The sequence below is a fragment of the Anomaloglossus baeobatrachus genome, chromosome 8 (assembly GCF_048569485.1).
Source record: "Anomaloglossus baeobatrachus isolate aAnoBae1 chromosome 8, aAnoBae1.hap1, whole genome shotgun sequence".
In the NCBI taxonomy this organism is placed as follows: Eukaryota; Metazoa; Chordata; class Amphibia; order Anura; family Aromobatidae; genus Anomaloglossus; species Anomaloglossus baeobatrachus.
The window spans coordinates 9,186,067-9,202,829 of NC_134360.1; the positions used below are offsets into that span (position 1 = coordinate 9,186,067).

At 47.7% G+C, this 16,763-nt stretch overlaps 1 protein-coding gene across 12 annotated transcripts in view; it reads right to left on the reverse strand.

Moving 5' to 3' along the window:
* Nucleotides 1-16,763, reverse strand: part of WNK2 (WNK lysine deficient protein kinase 2) — a 162,247-nt gene that overhangs the window by 24,242 nt on the left and 121,242 nt on the right. For 6 of the 12 annotated variants that reach the window (XM_075321285.1, XM_075321293.1, XM_075321287.1 and 3 more), the window contains 4 exons: nt 13,077-14,002; nt 10,695-11,257; nt 2,153-2,358; nt 1,633-1,854 (listed from right to left, as the gene is read on the reverse strand). In XM_075321285.1, coding sequence (XP_075177400.1) covers nt 1,633-1,854; nt 2,153-2,358; nt 10,695-11,257; nt 13,077-14,002 — 1,917 coding nt within the window. The remainder of the gene's footprint in view (nt 1-1,632; nt 1,855-2,152; nt 2,359-10,694; nt 11,258-13,076; nt 14,003-16,763) is intronic. The other 6 variants (XM_075321291.1, XM_075321289.1, XM_075321290.1 and 3 more) reach the window with 4 other exon arrangements.

Here is a 16,763-nt window from a genome sequence, read left to right on the forward strand (position 1 = left end):
CTCATCAGACCAGAGAATCTTATTTCTCATAGTCTGGTAGTCATTCATGTGTTTTTTTTGCAAACTCTATGCGGCTTTCATATGTCTTGCACTGAGGAGAGGCTTCCGTCGGGCCAGTCTGCCATAAAGGCCCGACTGGTGGAGGCTGCAGTGATAGGTGACTTTGTGGAACTGTCTGCCATCTCCCTACTGCATCTCTGGAGCTCATCCACAGTGATCTTGGGGATCTTCTTTACGTCTCTCACCAAGGCTCTTCCCCACGATTGCTCAGTTTGGCTGGACGGCCAGGTCTAGGAAGAGTTCTGCTGGTCCCAAACTTCTTCCATCTAAGGATTATGGAGGCCACTGTGCTCTTAGGAATCTTGAGTACTGCAGAAATTCTTTTGCAACCTTGGCCAGATCTGTGCCTTGCCACAATTCTGTCTCTGAGCTCCTTGGGCAGTTCCTTTGACCTCATGATCCTCATTTGGTGTGACATGCAGTGTGAGGTCTTATATACACAGGTGAGCGCCTTTCCAAATCACGTCCTATCAGTGTAATTACACACAGCTACATCCCAATGAAGGAGGAGAATCATCTCAAGGGGGATCACAAGGAAATGGACAGCATGGACTTACATATGAGTGTCTGAGCAAAGGGGCTGAATACTTATGACCATGTGCTATACTGAGCAAAGGGGCTGAATACTTATGACCATGTGTTATACTAAGCAAAGGGGCTGAATACTTATGACCATGTGATATACTGAGCAAAGGGGCTGAATACTTATGACCGTGTGTTATACTAAGCAAAGGGGCTGAATACTTATGACCATGTGATATACTGAGCAAAGGGGCTGAATACTTATGACCGTGTGTTATACTAAGCAAAGGGGCTGAATACTTATGACCATGTGATATACTGAGCAAAGGGGCTGAATACTTATGACCGTGTGTTATACTAAGCAAAGGGGCTGAATACTTATGACCATGTGATATACTGAGCAAAGGGGCTGAATACTTATGACCGTGTGTTATACTAAGCAAAGGGGCTGAATACTTATGACCATGTGATATTTCAGTTTTTCTTGTTTAATAAATTTAAAAATTTCTATGGGGATGGGGCAGACTGTACATTAATGAGGAAAAAATGTACCAAATGGCTGCAATGACACAAAGTGAAAAATGTAAAGGGGTCTGAATACTTTCCGTACCCACTATAAGTATAAAAGGTGCATGCATTTTTTTAAAGGCTGGGCTCAGAAAGTAGACATGACCATGAGAATCTATGTGGGATCTGTAGAGAAGCTTACTCCATCTGATCATCCATACATTACCAAGTGTATATCTAATACTAGCAAACGTAAGGACATCTGGAGGTCGCCACGTACAGGTTATTAATGCAGTCTCTTCCTAAAGAGCAATGACGTCTATATAACCGGTGGAGGCAAAGGCTGCACAGAGATGCACCGGAATAGATTTCACATACAAAGGATGAAGATGGATGATCGTGTTCACAGTGTCTGTCCTGAGCCATAAAACCCTGCCGTACAGCAGCAAAGCCACGTGCAGCGTTGCCTTATTACTACGCAGCCTCCATACTGCACGGACAATGAAACTAGCACACAAGGAACATCCCTCCGCCATAGATCACCTTGTCCGCCGCCGCCGCCATGCATATCAACACCATCTCGGACGACCCCAGAACAGATATTATCTGAGGACACCGTAACTTTTACTGAACAAGGCTGCTGGGTCTGAACGGCCCGACCCGGAGACGCCGTCAGGGAGGAACCTGCGAGATGGTTCTGTGCGTCCAGATGAGGCTTCAATGGATCCTTGGAGGGGAATCCATTACAATCTGTAGTTATATCACCTGCAACAGAAATAAAAAACAGAAAGAAAACACCAAGGTTGCCAACCTCGAAGACTAGCAATTGCAAAAATTTACTGACAAAGCATCGATGTAAAGCACATAAAAATGTAAATTTGCAAAAGAATAAAAGTGTAAAGTTAAATTCTCAGTCCGAGAAATTCAATTTATTTTGTCCAAGAATTGTAATTGTCAGTAAATTTGTTGATGGTTGGCAATGGTGGTGTGAACACAGCCTAAAAAGCGTTTAACAACCACATGCAGGTAGGCGCGATGTATAGATAAAAGCAGCGCAACATACTTGTACCGTTTTTTAGTTGCTGGACCAGAGGATTGAGCAGCTTGCCACTTTTTAGTTTGTTTTTGCTGATTCTCCGCCGGCGGCCACTTGGTGGCGCTGCATGAAGAAATCCCACATTAGGGGGGAGAGGTTTCCCCAGCCGGATATAAAGCGCCTCTATCTCTTTCCTCTGCTGCACTTGCAATTCAGAGATTTCCTTCATGTGCCTTATGGGAAAAAGAGGAAGAAAAAAAACAAAAAACATGATAATCAAAGTAACACATCCCTGTACAAAAGAGGCTGGTAATTGTAAGGAGACGGCGTACAGAGGAGAAGCACGGATTGAGGATTTACTATTGTACCCGTGATTAGGATTCAATTCAGAAAATTACTGCAACGTCCAATCGTTAAAAACTTTGTATTCAAATTCCTTACCATTTTCAGTGAATTCAAAGAGGACTTGACCCTAAACATAATTATGCATTTTATTTAATCTGGTGTAAACGCCGCTGTTCTCCAAAATCCGGCGATGTTTCGCTTTTGTTTCTGCGCCTCTCTGTTCCCGAGATATTGTCTCCTCTTCCCTGCATATGAATCCAGCATTATTTTCCAAGTGGGTGTGGTCATCACATCTCTGTGGGCGTCTCCTCCATTACCACTCCCAGTTGTATATAAACACTGGATTTCTACACAGAGAAGATGAGGCCATATCTCCGGAACAGAGAGGCACAGAAAGAAAAGAAAAACATCTCCGGATTCAGGAGAACAGCGGCATCTACACCAGGTAATAGAAGTACATATTTATTCCACGTAACAAGTTCACTTTAACCCTGTATTGATTAAGTCCAACTGATGCAACTGCACCACTTTTTTACAGTGGGTGGACGATCAAAGCACGGTGGATCCTGTATTTTTGGATATAAGTAATTTTGGTAATCCGGTCTGTGATAATGAAATAACTACTTAAAAGTAGTTGATTAGTTAATTGGAATGCCTCGTCTGTTTCCTATAAATTATGATCGTACCCAGATTATTCAAGATATTAACTTTTATTCCTCAAGATACTCGTATACAATTATATCTATATGATGTAATTTTCTGCAATTCTTTGCACTTTTTTCACGTTTGCTACAGTTTGGTTTTTATGGTTTGCATTTAGTCACAGTCTGATGAAGGTGTTGATTGACCAGAAATGTTGCTAAAAATTAAATACAATTCTGTCCCATGCTGCTGTCTTAGATCTGGATCAGAATCACTGACGGCTGATCAGTCTCTGACACTTTCACAAAACTCTATTTCATTTGGTAATGAGCAAGTCAACCACAAAGTGCCAGTCCAGGGGTGTAACTATGGTGGATGCAGGGGCTGCAGTCACAACCTGGAGTCCAGGGGTTCAATAGATGCCAATACTATTAAAAACCAGTGATAGTTGGGCCCCTAAGGGTACTTTCACACTTGCGTTTATTTCCTTCCGTTACAATCTGCCCTTTTGGGAAACAGCGGAATCCGTTAACGGATTCCGCTGTCTCCCATAGACTTGTATGGGTGACGGATTGTACCAAAAGGACCTGCGTTGCTTCCGCTGGGCGACGCTCCGTTGCTTCCGCCCAGCGGGAGGAACGCAGCATGTAACGTTATTTTGAGCAGCGGAATCCTCTGGATTCCACTGCGCATGCTCTTTTTTTTTTTTTTAAATCAAACTTTATTTTGGCTCGCGGTGGCCGAACGTTCAGCTGAGCGACCGGCCACCGGCATGCCCAGCCGCGGCAAGTGACAGCGCTCAGCTGAGCGCCCGGGCGCCGGCAAGTGACAGCGCTCAGCTGAGCGCCCGCCCGCTGGCATGCCCGGCCGCCGGCATGCCCGGCCGCCGGCAAGTGACAGCGCTCAGCTGAGCGCCCGCCCGCCGGCATGCCCGGGCGCCGGCAAGTCACAGCGCTCAGCTGATCACCCGGCGGCCGGCTGCAGGGAGCGATCAGCTGATCACCCGGCGGCCGGCTGGAGGGAGCGATCAGCTGATCACCCGGCGGCCGGCTGGAGGGAGCGATCAGCTGATCACCCGGCGGCCGGCTGGAGGGAGCGATCAGCTGATCACCCGGCGGCCGGCTGCAGGGAGCGATCAGCTGATCACCCGGCGGCCGGCTGCAGGGAGCGATCAGCTGATCGTTTACAATAGTCTGCCGCTGGTAAAACTGTAAAAAAAAAAAAATCAAAACGAATTGCGTTGTTTTGCAGCATCCGTTGCATCCGTTGTGCCACTATATGCAACACATCCGTTGCATCCGTTACACAACGTAATGCAACGGATACCGTTCAACGCAAGTGTGAAAGTAGCCTAACAGAGAGGCGGGTATTTATGTCAGTGCTAATAGTAAGAACGATGCATGCTAAAAGATGAAGGAAAATAAGATCCTGCACCTACAGCTGAGCCGCTCGAATCCGGGCTCGCTGGTGGGTGGCTCAAGCGTCTCCGGACCCGGGGGCCCCGTGGTCCATTTCGATCTGAAAGGTGGGCTGGTGCTTTTTGGGGGACGTAGGTGTACGGCCGGAGCCGTGTTTGAGTTTGTGACGCCACCCACGGGATGTGGTGAAGGTAGGCACCACCGCTGCAGTTATGGGGGCACCCGGGGGAGATATTATGCAGCAAGTTGTTAACCCCTCCGTGGGCAGGGATGGTGGCCCCGGGACCCATTGGTGAGGTAGTAGGGCGGTGCGCGGCCGGAGGGCACTGTTGTACTCACAGTTAGTAACGTACACGAGTCTCTGGTAAACCAAGTTGATGGTGGTCGGTGCCCGCAGCCGGCTGCGTCTGGTCCCCCACCCGGTTGGTGGTCTCTGCCTTTCTCCTGCACAGTGTTGTGTGTTTGTGGGCTACCCGCGCTTCAGCGTCGGAAGTCCGCTCCCCAGCTTTGTGGATGTCGGGAGAGTCCTTTTGCCCGCAGACGCTGGCCCATGGGATCTCTCTGCCTGTGTGGTGGCTTTCTATCCCCCTCGTTGGGCTGTTGTCTTCAGTCGGGACTTTGGGTGGGAAAGGACCTATAGTCCAGACCGCAATCAGTTAATTAACTCAGTCCAGTGGCTTCTGGACCTCGTTTCAGGGTCTGAGTACCTCCCTTTGTGTTCCGGTTTCCGAGTCGGTTCCCCGGGTCGTTACCGGCGGGCTACTAGCCTGTCCCGGTCCACCACGGTTCCACCGAGCTGTCTTCCCGGCTCGTGCAGGCTGAGGCCACCGTATGCCTCCTAGCCAAAGGTGCCCAGGCTCCAACCCTGGCACCTGTCAGACTGCTGCAGACCTGGGCACAGGCCTGCTTCTACTCTCCTTCACCTCCTGACAACAACTAACAACAACTACTACTGACGGTTTTCCCACCTCAGGTTCTCTAGACTCCTCGGTGGGCGGGGCCAACTGCCTGGCTCCGCCCCCTGGTGTGTCCATCAAGCCCTCAGGGGGGTGACTAGGTTTTAATGGTTGGTTGATGACACCTTTTTAGGGGACAGGTGTTGTGCGGGGCTCTAACTATGACTACCTGGCTAATCCAGGGTGTCACACTGGCAGAATGCTAAATGAAGAAAAATGTATGCTAAAAGATGAAGGAAAAGAAGATCCTGCACCTATTGTGCTGGCAGAATGCTAATGAAGAACAATGCATGCTAAAAGATGAAGGAAAAGAAGATCCTGCACCTATTGTGCTGGCAGAATGCTAATGAAGAACAATGCATGCTAAAAGATGGAGGAAAAGAAGATCCTGCACCTATTGTGCTGGCAGAATGCTAATGAAGAACAATGCATGGTAAACGATGAAGGAAAAGAAGATCCTGATCCCATAAAAGAAGGAACGTTACAGAACATGAGAATCAGGACAGTTCCTGGAAACAGACTTTTGTGCACCCAAAGTAGTTTTACAGGATTTGTGTGAACGGACAGATATTTAAATTTTAAGATGCTGAAAATATAGAGCACCTCATTGTCAAAACTGACCTCAAAGTCAGAGGCTTGTCTCATCCTTGTACACAGCGCGTCTAGTGTTAATATACAGGTATACTCCGTCCTGTGCAGATAATGAGATGGTCTCTATGTCCAGGTTTGGAATTTGGGCTGCAATAACCTCAACATGGGCAGCAGCTCAACCTGGCATTAGCCGGCCGGGGTGGAAGCACGGAGCGACACATCGCATGCCTTTATATGAATTAGGTGATGACCCGGCGCACTGTGCGCAGCCCAAAGCTAAAAGGCGAGGTTTGCATTAAAAAAAACCCCTACATTTTAGGGAATTTTGAGTAAATAAAGTCCCTTTGTCATGAAATCAATCACCTACAATAGAGTGTGGCTGAGAGAGAACATGGAGACGAGAACACATCCAACAATTACCTACAGCCCATCATATCAGCGGACAGCCTGCAATGCATCATCTCACCACTGGTGGCGCTGCACAGGTCAGAGATTATAGGGAATCCGTAGAGAACTTGTTCTTAAATACCAAAGTTATTAACAAACAAAATAAATGTCTGCATTATTGATGGATTGAAAAAAAAATACATAAAAAATCCTCGCTGAGCCGCACTGTGCAATGACCAAACGCAATGTACTAATAAAATGTACTGCAAACCCGGGCATTTTAGATAAATTTACGGATAAAAGAAAACATATTTTTAATGGGAGGTTCAGGATTGTAAGAAACTCAACCACAGAAATCTTCAAAGCGAAAACCAAGTCTCAAATAACACGAAGAAAAGAACAAAAACATCCGGATTCCCTGTCATTTTAGCAGAATTCTGAAAATTGTCACATAATGAGGAGCGCAGTGAGTCAGACTCCATTACCCTTCATCACCGAGGACTTCAAAACCAGCGAAGTGTAATGTGCTGAATAATACCGCTATTAGACCGTCAGAGGATAGAAAAGCGTTTCCAGGAGAGGAGTCCGGCCGCCGGGACCCTCAGGATTAGAAGACCATTAATCCTACACCGATAAGAATCCAGCACGGGAGCGAGGAAGACGGATGGGAAGAGGAAGAAAAGCACAAGACGGCGCCGAGACCAAGAAATACAAACTGGTGCATATAGATCAGAGGATATTTCGGGAGCAGTTGGACTTGGGCTCATCCATATCACAGGTTTTTATGGATAGCACTTATACATTTTATGGTCTATGGGGCTGGTCAAATGTCCATGGATCGTGTGCTCCTCACCAAATCAATCTATCTGATTTTGATGTAAGTCTATGGGTCCATGAAAAAAAAAAAAAAAAATTACACAGTGCTCAGACGGAGAAAAAAGGACTTCTGTCTTTTTTTTTTTGCATATGAGCAACACTGATGATAAAAGTTGACACTGACCAAACTGTCTGAGGCCGTAAGCTGGTTTCACAAATCCGACTTTCACGGTCCATGGATGTGTACCGCCCCGGGGCTCGGCCGGCTGCCGAGCCGCTCGGATCCGTGCTCGTCGGTGGTTGGCTCGAGCTCCTCACGGACCCGGGGGTCACGTCGCTCTAAAAGGGGTGTGGGCGCTACACGTAGGGACTTCGGTGGGGAGGTCCACGGCCGCAGCCGTGGTTGTTTGTAGGGGATTTAAGTTCGTGACGCCACCCACGGGTTGTGGTGAATGGATGGACACCACCGCTGCCGTTGACTAGGCTCCCAGGGACGGTGTTGCACAGCTTGGTGTTGACCCCCTCCGTGGGTAGGGGGATGATGGTCCCGGGGGCCCGAGGGAGGTGCTGAGGCGAGGGGATGGATGTGTGCTGGGGTGTCGGTGTGGTGCGCGGCCCGAAGGCACTGTGGTACTCACTATGACAAACACGCTGGAGTCTCTGGTAAACCAAACAAGATGGTGAACGGTGCCCGCAGCCGGCTGCAGTTTTTCCCTTATCAGGTTGGTGGTTTCCACCTTTCTCCTGCACCTCACTTATGTAGAAATTACGACTCCTATGCCTAAGCAACGGTAGTCCGCTCCCTGGTTTGATATGCGTCGGGAGAGCCCTCTTTGCCCGCAGACGCTGGCCCCTCGGGTCTCTATGCCTTGGCGGTGGCTTTACCCCTATGGTTGGGCTGTTGTCTTCAGTCGGGTCTTGTGTGGGATTAGGTCCTAAAGTCCAGCCCTCAATCAGTTCATTTGACTCAGCCCGGTTCTTTCTGGGCCTCGTACTGGGTCTGAGTACCCCTCCTAGTGCTCCGGTTTCCAATCGGTTCCCCGATTCGGTACCGGCGGGCCACCGCCCGACCCTGGTCCCTACGGTTCCACCGGCTGTAATCCCAGCTCCTGCAGGCGGCCACCACCGTCAGCCTCCTTGCCAGAGGTGACTGGGCTCCAACCCAGACACCTGTTGTAGACTATGGCAGACCTAGGCACAGGTCTGCCCTTGAACTTCACTCCACTCCACTTCACTGTCAAGACTCGACTAGACTAGACTACTGTTTTTCCCGCCTCTGGGCCTGTGAACTCCTCGGTGGGTGGAGCGAACCGCCTGGCTCCGCCCCCCTGGTGTGAACATCAAACCCGGAGGATGGTGATAAGGTTTTGTAGTTTGGCTGCTGTTACCTTACTAAGGGTTGGGTGTGTGTGTATGTGGGACTACCTGTGACATCCTGGCTAGTCCAGGGCGTCACATATGGACAGCAATATAGTGACCGACCATCTGCCAAATTCACCAGCCCCATAGGCATCTATGAGACTGTAGATTCAGTAGATCCAGGTCAGGTTTGGACATCGCTGTCTGATAAATCGTGAAAGTCGAATATGTGACACTTGCCTTAGATTGTGCTACTCTACTCAGTCCAAACCTGCCAACGTAGAATAGAGTGGTCCAGCCACAATTTATTGTTCGTGGTGTTATCCGACCACTGATATGAAAGGATCTGGCATATTGGATGTCAGCTCAACAGCCCTTTAGCCCTTTATTGCCATAAGTGATGCCAAAAATCTTATTGAAATGAACCTTGTCCGAAGCAGGTATGTACGTTTATGAGGAAGTAGGAAGCCAACTAATCTGTATGACCACCGACCGTCCCATCCTAGTCCCTATAACTGCACCATGGCACATTACCGGCACAGGTTTATCCCACTTTACCAAGCAATCAGGCAGAAAAGCGTCAATTTCCCAGTTATCTAAAGAAGACTGATGGCACATTCTACCTTTCTAATGTGAACAGGTGCAAACTGAACATGAAACACAGTAAGGCTGTGTCCGAACGTTTTTTTCCTGTGTTTTGGCTGCGCTTAAAACTGCAGCGTGACATTGTCAAAATGCATGCATTGTGCTTCTCCAGCAAAGTCTATGAGAAGTCAGAAAATTCCATGCGCACTTTTTTTAAATGGAGCCTTTTCGATGCCAAATATATGATAAAATCGATGCGTTTAAAAAAGCAGCATTACTTCTTTTGTGCCACTCTCTCTGTGGGACCGCACTGTCAAAAATGCAACCAAAATGCATTCAAAACGCATCCAAAATGCATCAAAAATGCCTGCGTTTAGATGCATTTATTTAGGCACACGCAGTGTTTACAGTTGTCAAAACGCTGCATTTTGTCAAGCTAGAACGCAGCGTGCACACACTCCCTTACAATAAGGAGACATCTTAGCACTGCAGAGTGCAACTATGTGGAACAATGAATATAGGAATATAGACATGCATTACTGCCATGAAAAACATGTAAAAATTTAAATACTTAGCACACAAAATTGGCCAGATTTTACATGAGACCAACAGGAAATATATTATATATATATATATATATATATTATATATATATACATACATATTATATACATATTATATACATATTATATAATATTATATATATATATATATATATATATATATATATATATATATATATATATATATAGGAAAGGGTTCTTTACAATTGGAGCGGTCAGACTGTGGAATGCCGACCACAAAAGGTAGTAATGGTAATAGTAATACTATAACAGCTTTTATATCGGGGCTGGATGAGTTCCTCAGTGCACAAAACATTGTTGGTTATAAATGACTTAGTGACCAAATATAGAACTGGTGGAGGAAGGGGAACTAGATGGCCCTAGGTCTTTTTTCAACCTAAGTAACTATGTAACTATGTAACAGCCAATGACAAGGCAACCTATTATTGTCGGGTCTCCATCAAACAAAAAAAGCATAAAAAAAAAAAAAAAAAAAAAAGAAAGAGGTCGCCTTGCACCTGGCTGTTGGGCTCACATAAAATCTGGCCATTTTTGTGTGCTAAGTATCTCAATTTTTCCATGTTTTTCATAGCAGTAATGCATGTCTATATTCCTATATTCATTGTTCTACATCTTAGTAACAAAAAGGAGACAGTTGCACTCTGTAGTGCTAACTTTCCCAGTTGCCAATCTTGCAGGTGTCCTGGAGAGAAGACTTCAATGTATCTAGAAACCATCTAGTTTTTACAGAGATCCAACAGTAATGCATTCATATGGATAGTCCCCACATAACCATGGCTGGCTCCAAAGGAGAAAACCACAACTGATGGAAATCCTTCCTGGTAAAGCCATTCCAGGTACGGACTTGTATGAAAGCCGCGTCACATCTCCCGATTTTGATACCTACTTTTCTCTGAGATTCTGTAGCTCCTTCTTCATGTCGGCATCTTCAAACTCAGAATCATTATCGCTGCTCATATAGGAAGACTGCGAATGAAAAGACGTTACATTTATTGAGGGGATTTTCATGGCCTGGCCATTAGGAGAATCTGGACTTTGCATACTGGCCTTGCGATGCAAAAAAGCAGCGGCTTTCTTCATGAAGTCATTAGTGACCCCTTTGCTCGGGGTTGAGGGGGTATCTTTGGGTTTTGGTGGAGGGATTTCATCCCCTGAATCACTAGACACATGTCCACAGAAGAGCGAGTTTATGGGTGAGGAGGTGTGAGCCCGCGGCACTGAGGTCCTGACCGGTTGTGATGGAAGCTGATCCAGATACACATCGGGGGGAGCAGAAAATCGCAGGTAACTTGGAGACGTGATGGTGACGTCGTCTTCCGTACTCATCACCGAAAACCTTCCGATAGTCTTAGACTTGTCGGCATGATGCGATCGCCTTCGGGGAGACTTGTCGATGGCACTTTCCTCTCTTGATCGCTGATCTCCGGAGTCGCGTCTTTGTGCTTCACCCTATCAAACAAAACAAACAAGACATCAAAGTATTCCAGCAATAATGGACGGTGACACAGAGCTCAGCAATCGCTGCGGCCGGGCGATCGGTGGTACATGCAGTGCCGACAGCCTCCCGATACCCGGCATTTTGTCTGTTTGGTCTCACCGGATCTAGATTTCCAGTTTTGTCTATTAGAAGAGAAAATTGTAACTTGCACAATTAGGACATTTGGATTTATCAATCCGACCCCTTATCCTTCTGCTCTGGAGGATTAATGGCGTCCACCAAAAAAAGGACATCCATAGAATATAAGACACCAGGGCAAGAATACGGCCTAATCCCAGAGTAGTGACACACATTGCCCAATATCAGTATAATGAAAAAGCTGTAATTATAGGAATCATTCTGAGGGGATATATCTAGATCCAGGGGGCTGCCACGTTACCTAGCCTTGGCTTATTCCCATCGGGCATTACCACCAAACTACCACATCCAGCTCCAGACACCTTCTGGATCTGATGGGATTATCCTATGCCAAGGCCAGTATTTGCCCCTCCAGATCTTCTCTTCTCTGCAGGGCTCCCACAAACTAGCTCTTCATAGTAGTTAAAACTGGTGCTAATGTACCAAGCTGACAACCAAGAGCTAATTATCAAGAGCCCACAGGCCACATGTGGCTCCAGAGACAAAGGTTGGTAAACCCTTCTCTAGACTCTGATCCATGCAGGAGGCTAATTACTATCCTCCTTGATACCATCTTGTCCCTGCTATAAGCTCTAATAAGTCGTGCTACAAGGTAAAACTCATTTCTTCTATCCAGGTACTGGTTTAATTATTCATTACAGCTCTCTTGGAGTCATCACAAAATACAACTCTGCTGCTCCTGTGGTTAACCATGTTCTTGCTGCAAAATACCCAACTGCAAATACTTCTCTGCTGATCCTGTGTATAGCCGTCCTAAAAAACTGTATCTACTGCTTCCATCGTCACTTGCCCATTTGCAGTCTCACCATGACTTGTGGGGTTAGAGAGAATCCGCCTCATACCACCAGGCAGCTGTGTCACCAAGATTTTGGGGCGGAGGGATAATATTCGGTGATTGTTTTCAGGGAGCCCTTTAGTTCCATTAAAAAGAGATAATTACTTTAGGGTTCCAAGACATTTTGGACAACTGCATGCTTCTTTGTGGGAACGGGAACCATTTGGGGAGGGTCCTTTTATGTTCCAGCAGGACTGTGCTCCAGTGTGTAAAGCGAGGTCCATACTGGCATGGTTGGGGAGGTTTGGGAATAACTTCACAGGCTCTGACCTCAAATCCATTGAACACTCCATATTACTTGCCCATGAATTTTGAAAGGGATGTCAAAGGTTTCCATAGGATTTTTTCCTGACCCCGTTGGCCTCTATGTTCCAACCCCTCTGCAATGACGCGTTGACAATTGTAACCATTGCATTGCTAACATTTAACAGTCTGTTGCAGTCGGGACTGAATAAGGAATCAAGAAAGTGTCTGGCAGATTGGCAATGCGAGTGTACGGCCTTTGGAAATGTAAACTATGATCAGCACCTTGGATTTTGTAGCATATCCACATTTCAGTGCAGATTTCTCCTTCTCCTCTGAATTCAATGGATGTTTTTTGTTAATTTATTTTCAAAACAGCATAATTTTTGGCAATGCACTGGTATTACACCTCTATGTCGCTACACTGCAAAACTACAGAGCCCCTATACCCCTGGACATCCCTTTTGCATATACTGTAAACATTACAAATATATGGGACAAGTATGTAAAAGATAGAAAACCAATATGTCAGATTACCGTATGCATCCACTTACCCGCAGAATTGGTGAATGACCGGCGAGATCACCACCATTTTCTGGCTGGAGAGCAGAGCGAGTGTTACATGAATGTACGGCTTCTCCATTCAGGTCCTGGTTTAGCGGCTGGGAGTTGAGGACTTCTGGAGCGTTTTCTAGAGTGACGCAGTTCTCCGGTGTGCCAGCAGACATGTTGGCCGGAGTATACTCCTGGTAGAGTAGAGTACGGAGTTTCTCATCTAAAGTTTTAATTGTGTCGTCCGTAAACTCTACTCTAGGTGGACCTTCTCCATCCGACTCGATGCCCGACTGTTGGTGATTGGAATTCACCACCGGCAAAGCTAAGCCCTGAGCCTGTGAAACAGGTGGCAACGCTGGGGACCCTTCTGGGATGACCTGTAACTGATCAGTTCTTGCCATACCCTGACCAGTTGAACCAGCTTCTGACTTCACCTGGACTACAACAGGAGATCCATTGTCTGATTCATGCTGCTCAGGCTTAAGATCGAGAACGTTTTCCTGAGGACCTGGCTGAACTTGACCATTGTCACATTTTACACCCTCTGATGGAACAGTTTCACTTGTGGTCTTCATACTGCAAGTCTGCCCAGGCGGTAACACGCATGAATTGTGCCCTGGGTGAGGGACCACAGGTGCTACTGGAACCTCATTTAGCACAAGTCCATCACAGCCCACAGAGTCCGGCTGTCCTTCTATCACAGGTTGTAAAACAGCCGATGAACCAAGAGTTACAGTATCTGCTTGGAGGAAGGAAAGGGATTCTGGAAGAGTTTGCAGATCTGAGGAGGAGATTGTTGAGGACGACTGAGTCATGGAAGCAGCAATTCCCGTAGACTGGTCACATGAATCCGTTAAAGTGGACTGACCCAAAGCTGGAGTCTTCTCCTCATTTGTCATGTGGTTATCTTCAGAATGTTTTTCATCTGTAAGAAAATGAAAGATTACACAAAAGAACTCTTCAAAGATCAATGTATTATCGGTGAGGTCCACTGCTCAACTACCCACCGAATAACAGAACAAAATGGGCACCGACCTGAGAAAGTACAAGCCTAATCCTGCCAACAGCTGAGAGATGAAGATTAGTGATGAGCGGGCACTACCATGCTCGGGTGCGCAGTACTGGTAACTAGTGATGAGCGGGCACTACCATGCTCGGGTGCTCTGTACTGGTAACTAGTGATGAGCGGGCACTACCATGCTCGGGTGCTCAGTACTGGTAACTAGTGATGAGTGGTCACTACCATGCTCAGGTGCTCTGTACTCGTAACTAGTGATGAGTGGGCACTACCATGCTCGGGTGCTCTGTACTGGTAACTAGTGATGAGCGGGCACTACCATGCTCGGGTGCTCAGTACTGGTAACTAGTGATGAGTGGGCACTACCATGCTCAGGTGCTCTGTACTCGTAACTAGTGATGAGCGGGCACTACAATGCTCGGGTGCTCAGTATTGGTAACTAGTGATGAGCGGGCACTACCATGCTCGGGTGCTCAGTACTGGTAACTAGTGATGAGCGGGCACTACCATGGCTCAGGTGTTCAGTACTGGTAACTAGTGATGAGCGGGCACTACCATGCTCGGGTGCTCTGTACTCGTAACTAGTGATGAGCGGGCACTACAATGCTCGGGTGCTCAGTACTGGTAACTAGTGATGAGCGGGCACTACCATGCTCGGGTGCTCAGTACTGGTAACTAGTGATGAGCGGGCACTACCATGCTCAGGTGTTCAGTACTGGTAACTAGTGATGAGCGGGCACTACCATGCTCGGGTGCTCTGTACTCGTAACTAGTGATGAGCGGGCACTAAAATGCTCGGTTGCTCAGTACTGGTAACTAGTGATGAGCGGGCACTACCATGCTCGGGTGCTCAGTACTGGTTACTAGTGATGAGCGGGCACTACCATGCTCAGGTGTTCAGTACTGGTAACTAGTGATGAGCGGGCACTACCATGCTCGGGTGCTCAGTACTGGTAACTAGTGATGAGCGGGCACTACCATGCTCGGGTGCTCAGTACTCGTAACTAGTGATGAGCGGGCACTACAATGCTTGGGTGCTCAGTACTGGTAACTAGTGATGAGCGGGCACTACCATGCTCGGGTGCTCAGTACTGGTAACTAGTGATGAGCGGGCACTACCATGCTCAGATGTTCAGTACTGGTAACTAGTGATGAGCGGGCACAACCATGCTCAGGTGTTCAGTACTGGTAACTAATGATGAGTGGGCACTACCATGCTCAGGTGTTCAGTACTGGTAACTAATGATGAGTGGGCACTACCATGCTCAGGTGTTCAGTACTGGTAACTAGTGATGAGCGAACACTATCATGCTCAGGTGCTCAGTGCCCGCTCATCACTAGTTACCAGTACTGAGCACCTGAGCATGGTAGTGCCCGCTCATCACTAGTTACCAGTACTGAGCACCCGAGCATGGTAGTGTCCACTCATCACTAGTTACCAGTACAGAGCACCCGAGCATGGTAGTGCCCGCTCATCACTAGTTACCAGTACAGAGCACCCGAGCATGGTAGTGTCCACTCATCACTAGTTACCAGTACAGAGCACCCGAGCATGGTAGTGCCCGCTCATCACTAGTTACCAGTACTGAGCACCCGAGCATGGTAGTGCCCATTCATCACTAGTTACCAGTACAGAACACCTGAGCATGGTAGTGCCCGCTCATCACTAGTTACCAGTACTGAACACCCGAGCATGGTAGTGCCCGCTCATCACTAGTTACGAGTACTGAGCACCTGAGCATGGTAGTGCCCGCTCATCACTAGTTACCAGTACTGAGCACCCGAGCATGGTAGTGCCCGCTCATCACTAGTTACCAGCACTGAGCAACTGAGCATGGTAGTGCCCGCTCATCACTAGTTACCAGTACTGAGCACCCGAGCATGGTAGTGCCCGCTCATCACTAGTTACCAGTACAGAGCACCTGAGCATGGTAGTGCCCGCTCATCACTAGTTACCAGTACAGAGCACCTGAGCATGGTAGTGCCCGCTCATCACTAGTTACCAGTACTGAGCACCCGAGCATGGTAGTGCCCGCTCATCACTAGTTACCAGTACAGAGCACCTGAGCATGGTAGTGCCCGCTCATCACTAGTTACCAGTACTGAACACCCGAGCATGGTAGTGCCCGCTCATCACTAGTTACGAGTACTGAGCACCTGAGCATGGTAGTGCCCGCTCATCACTAGTTACCAGTACTGAGCACCCGAGCATGGTAGTGCCCGCTCATCACTAGTTACCAGCACTGAGCAACTGAGCATGGTAGTGCCCGCTCATCACTAGTTACCAGTACTGAGCACCCGAGCATGGTAGTGCCCGCTCATCACTAGTTACCAGTACAGAGCACCTGAGCATGGTAGTGCCCGCTCATCACTAGTTACCAGTACAGAGCACCTGAGCATGGTAGTGCCCGCTCATCACTAGTTACCAGTACTGAGCACCCGAGCATGGTAGTGCCCGCTCATCACTAGTTACCAGTACAGAGCACCTGAGCATGGTAGTGCCCGCTCATCACTAGTTACCAGTACTGAACACCCGAGCATGGTAGTGCCCGCTCATCACTAGTTACGAGTACTGAGCACCTGAGCATGGTAGTGCCCGCTCATCACTAGTTACCAGTACTGAGCACCCGAGCATGGTAGTGCCCGCTCATCACTAGTTACCAGCACT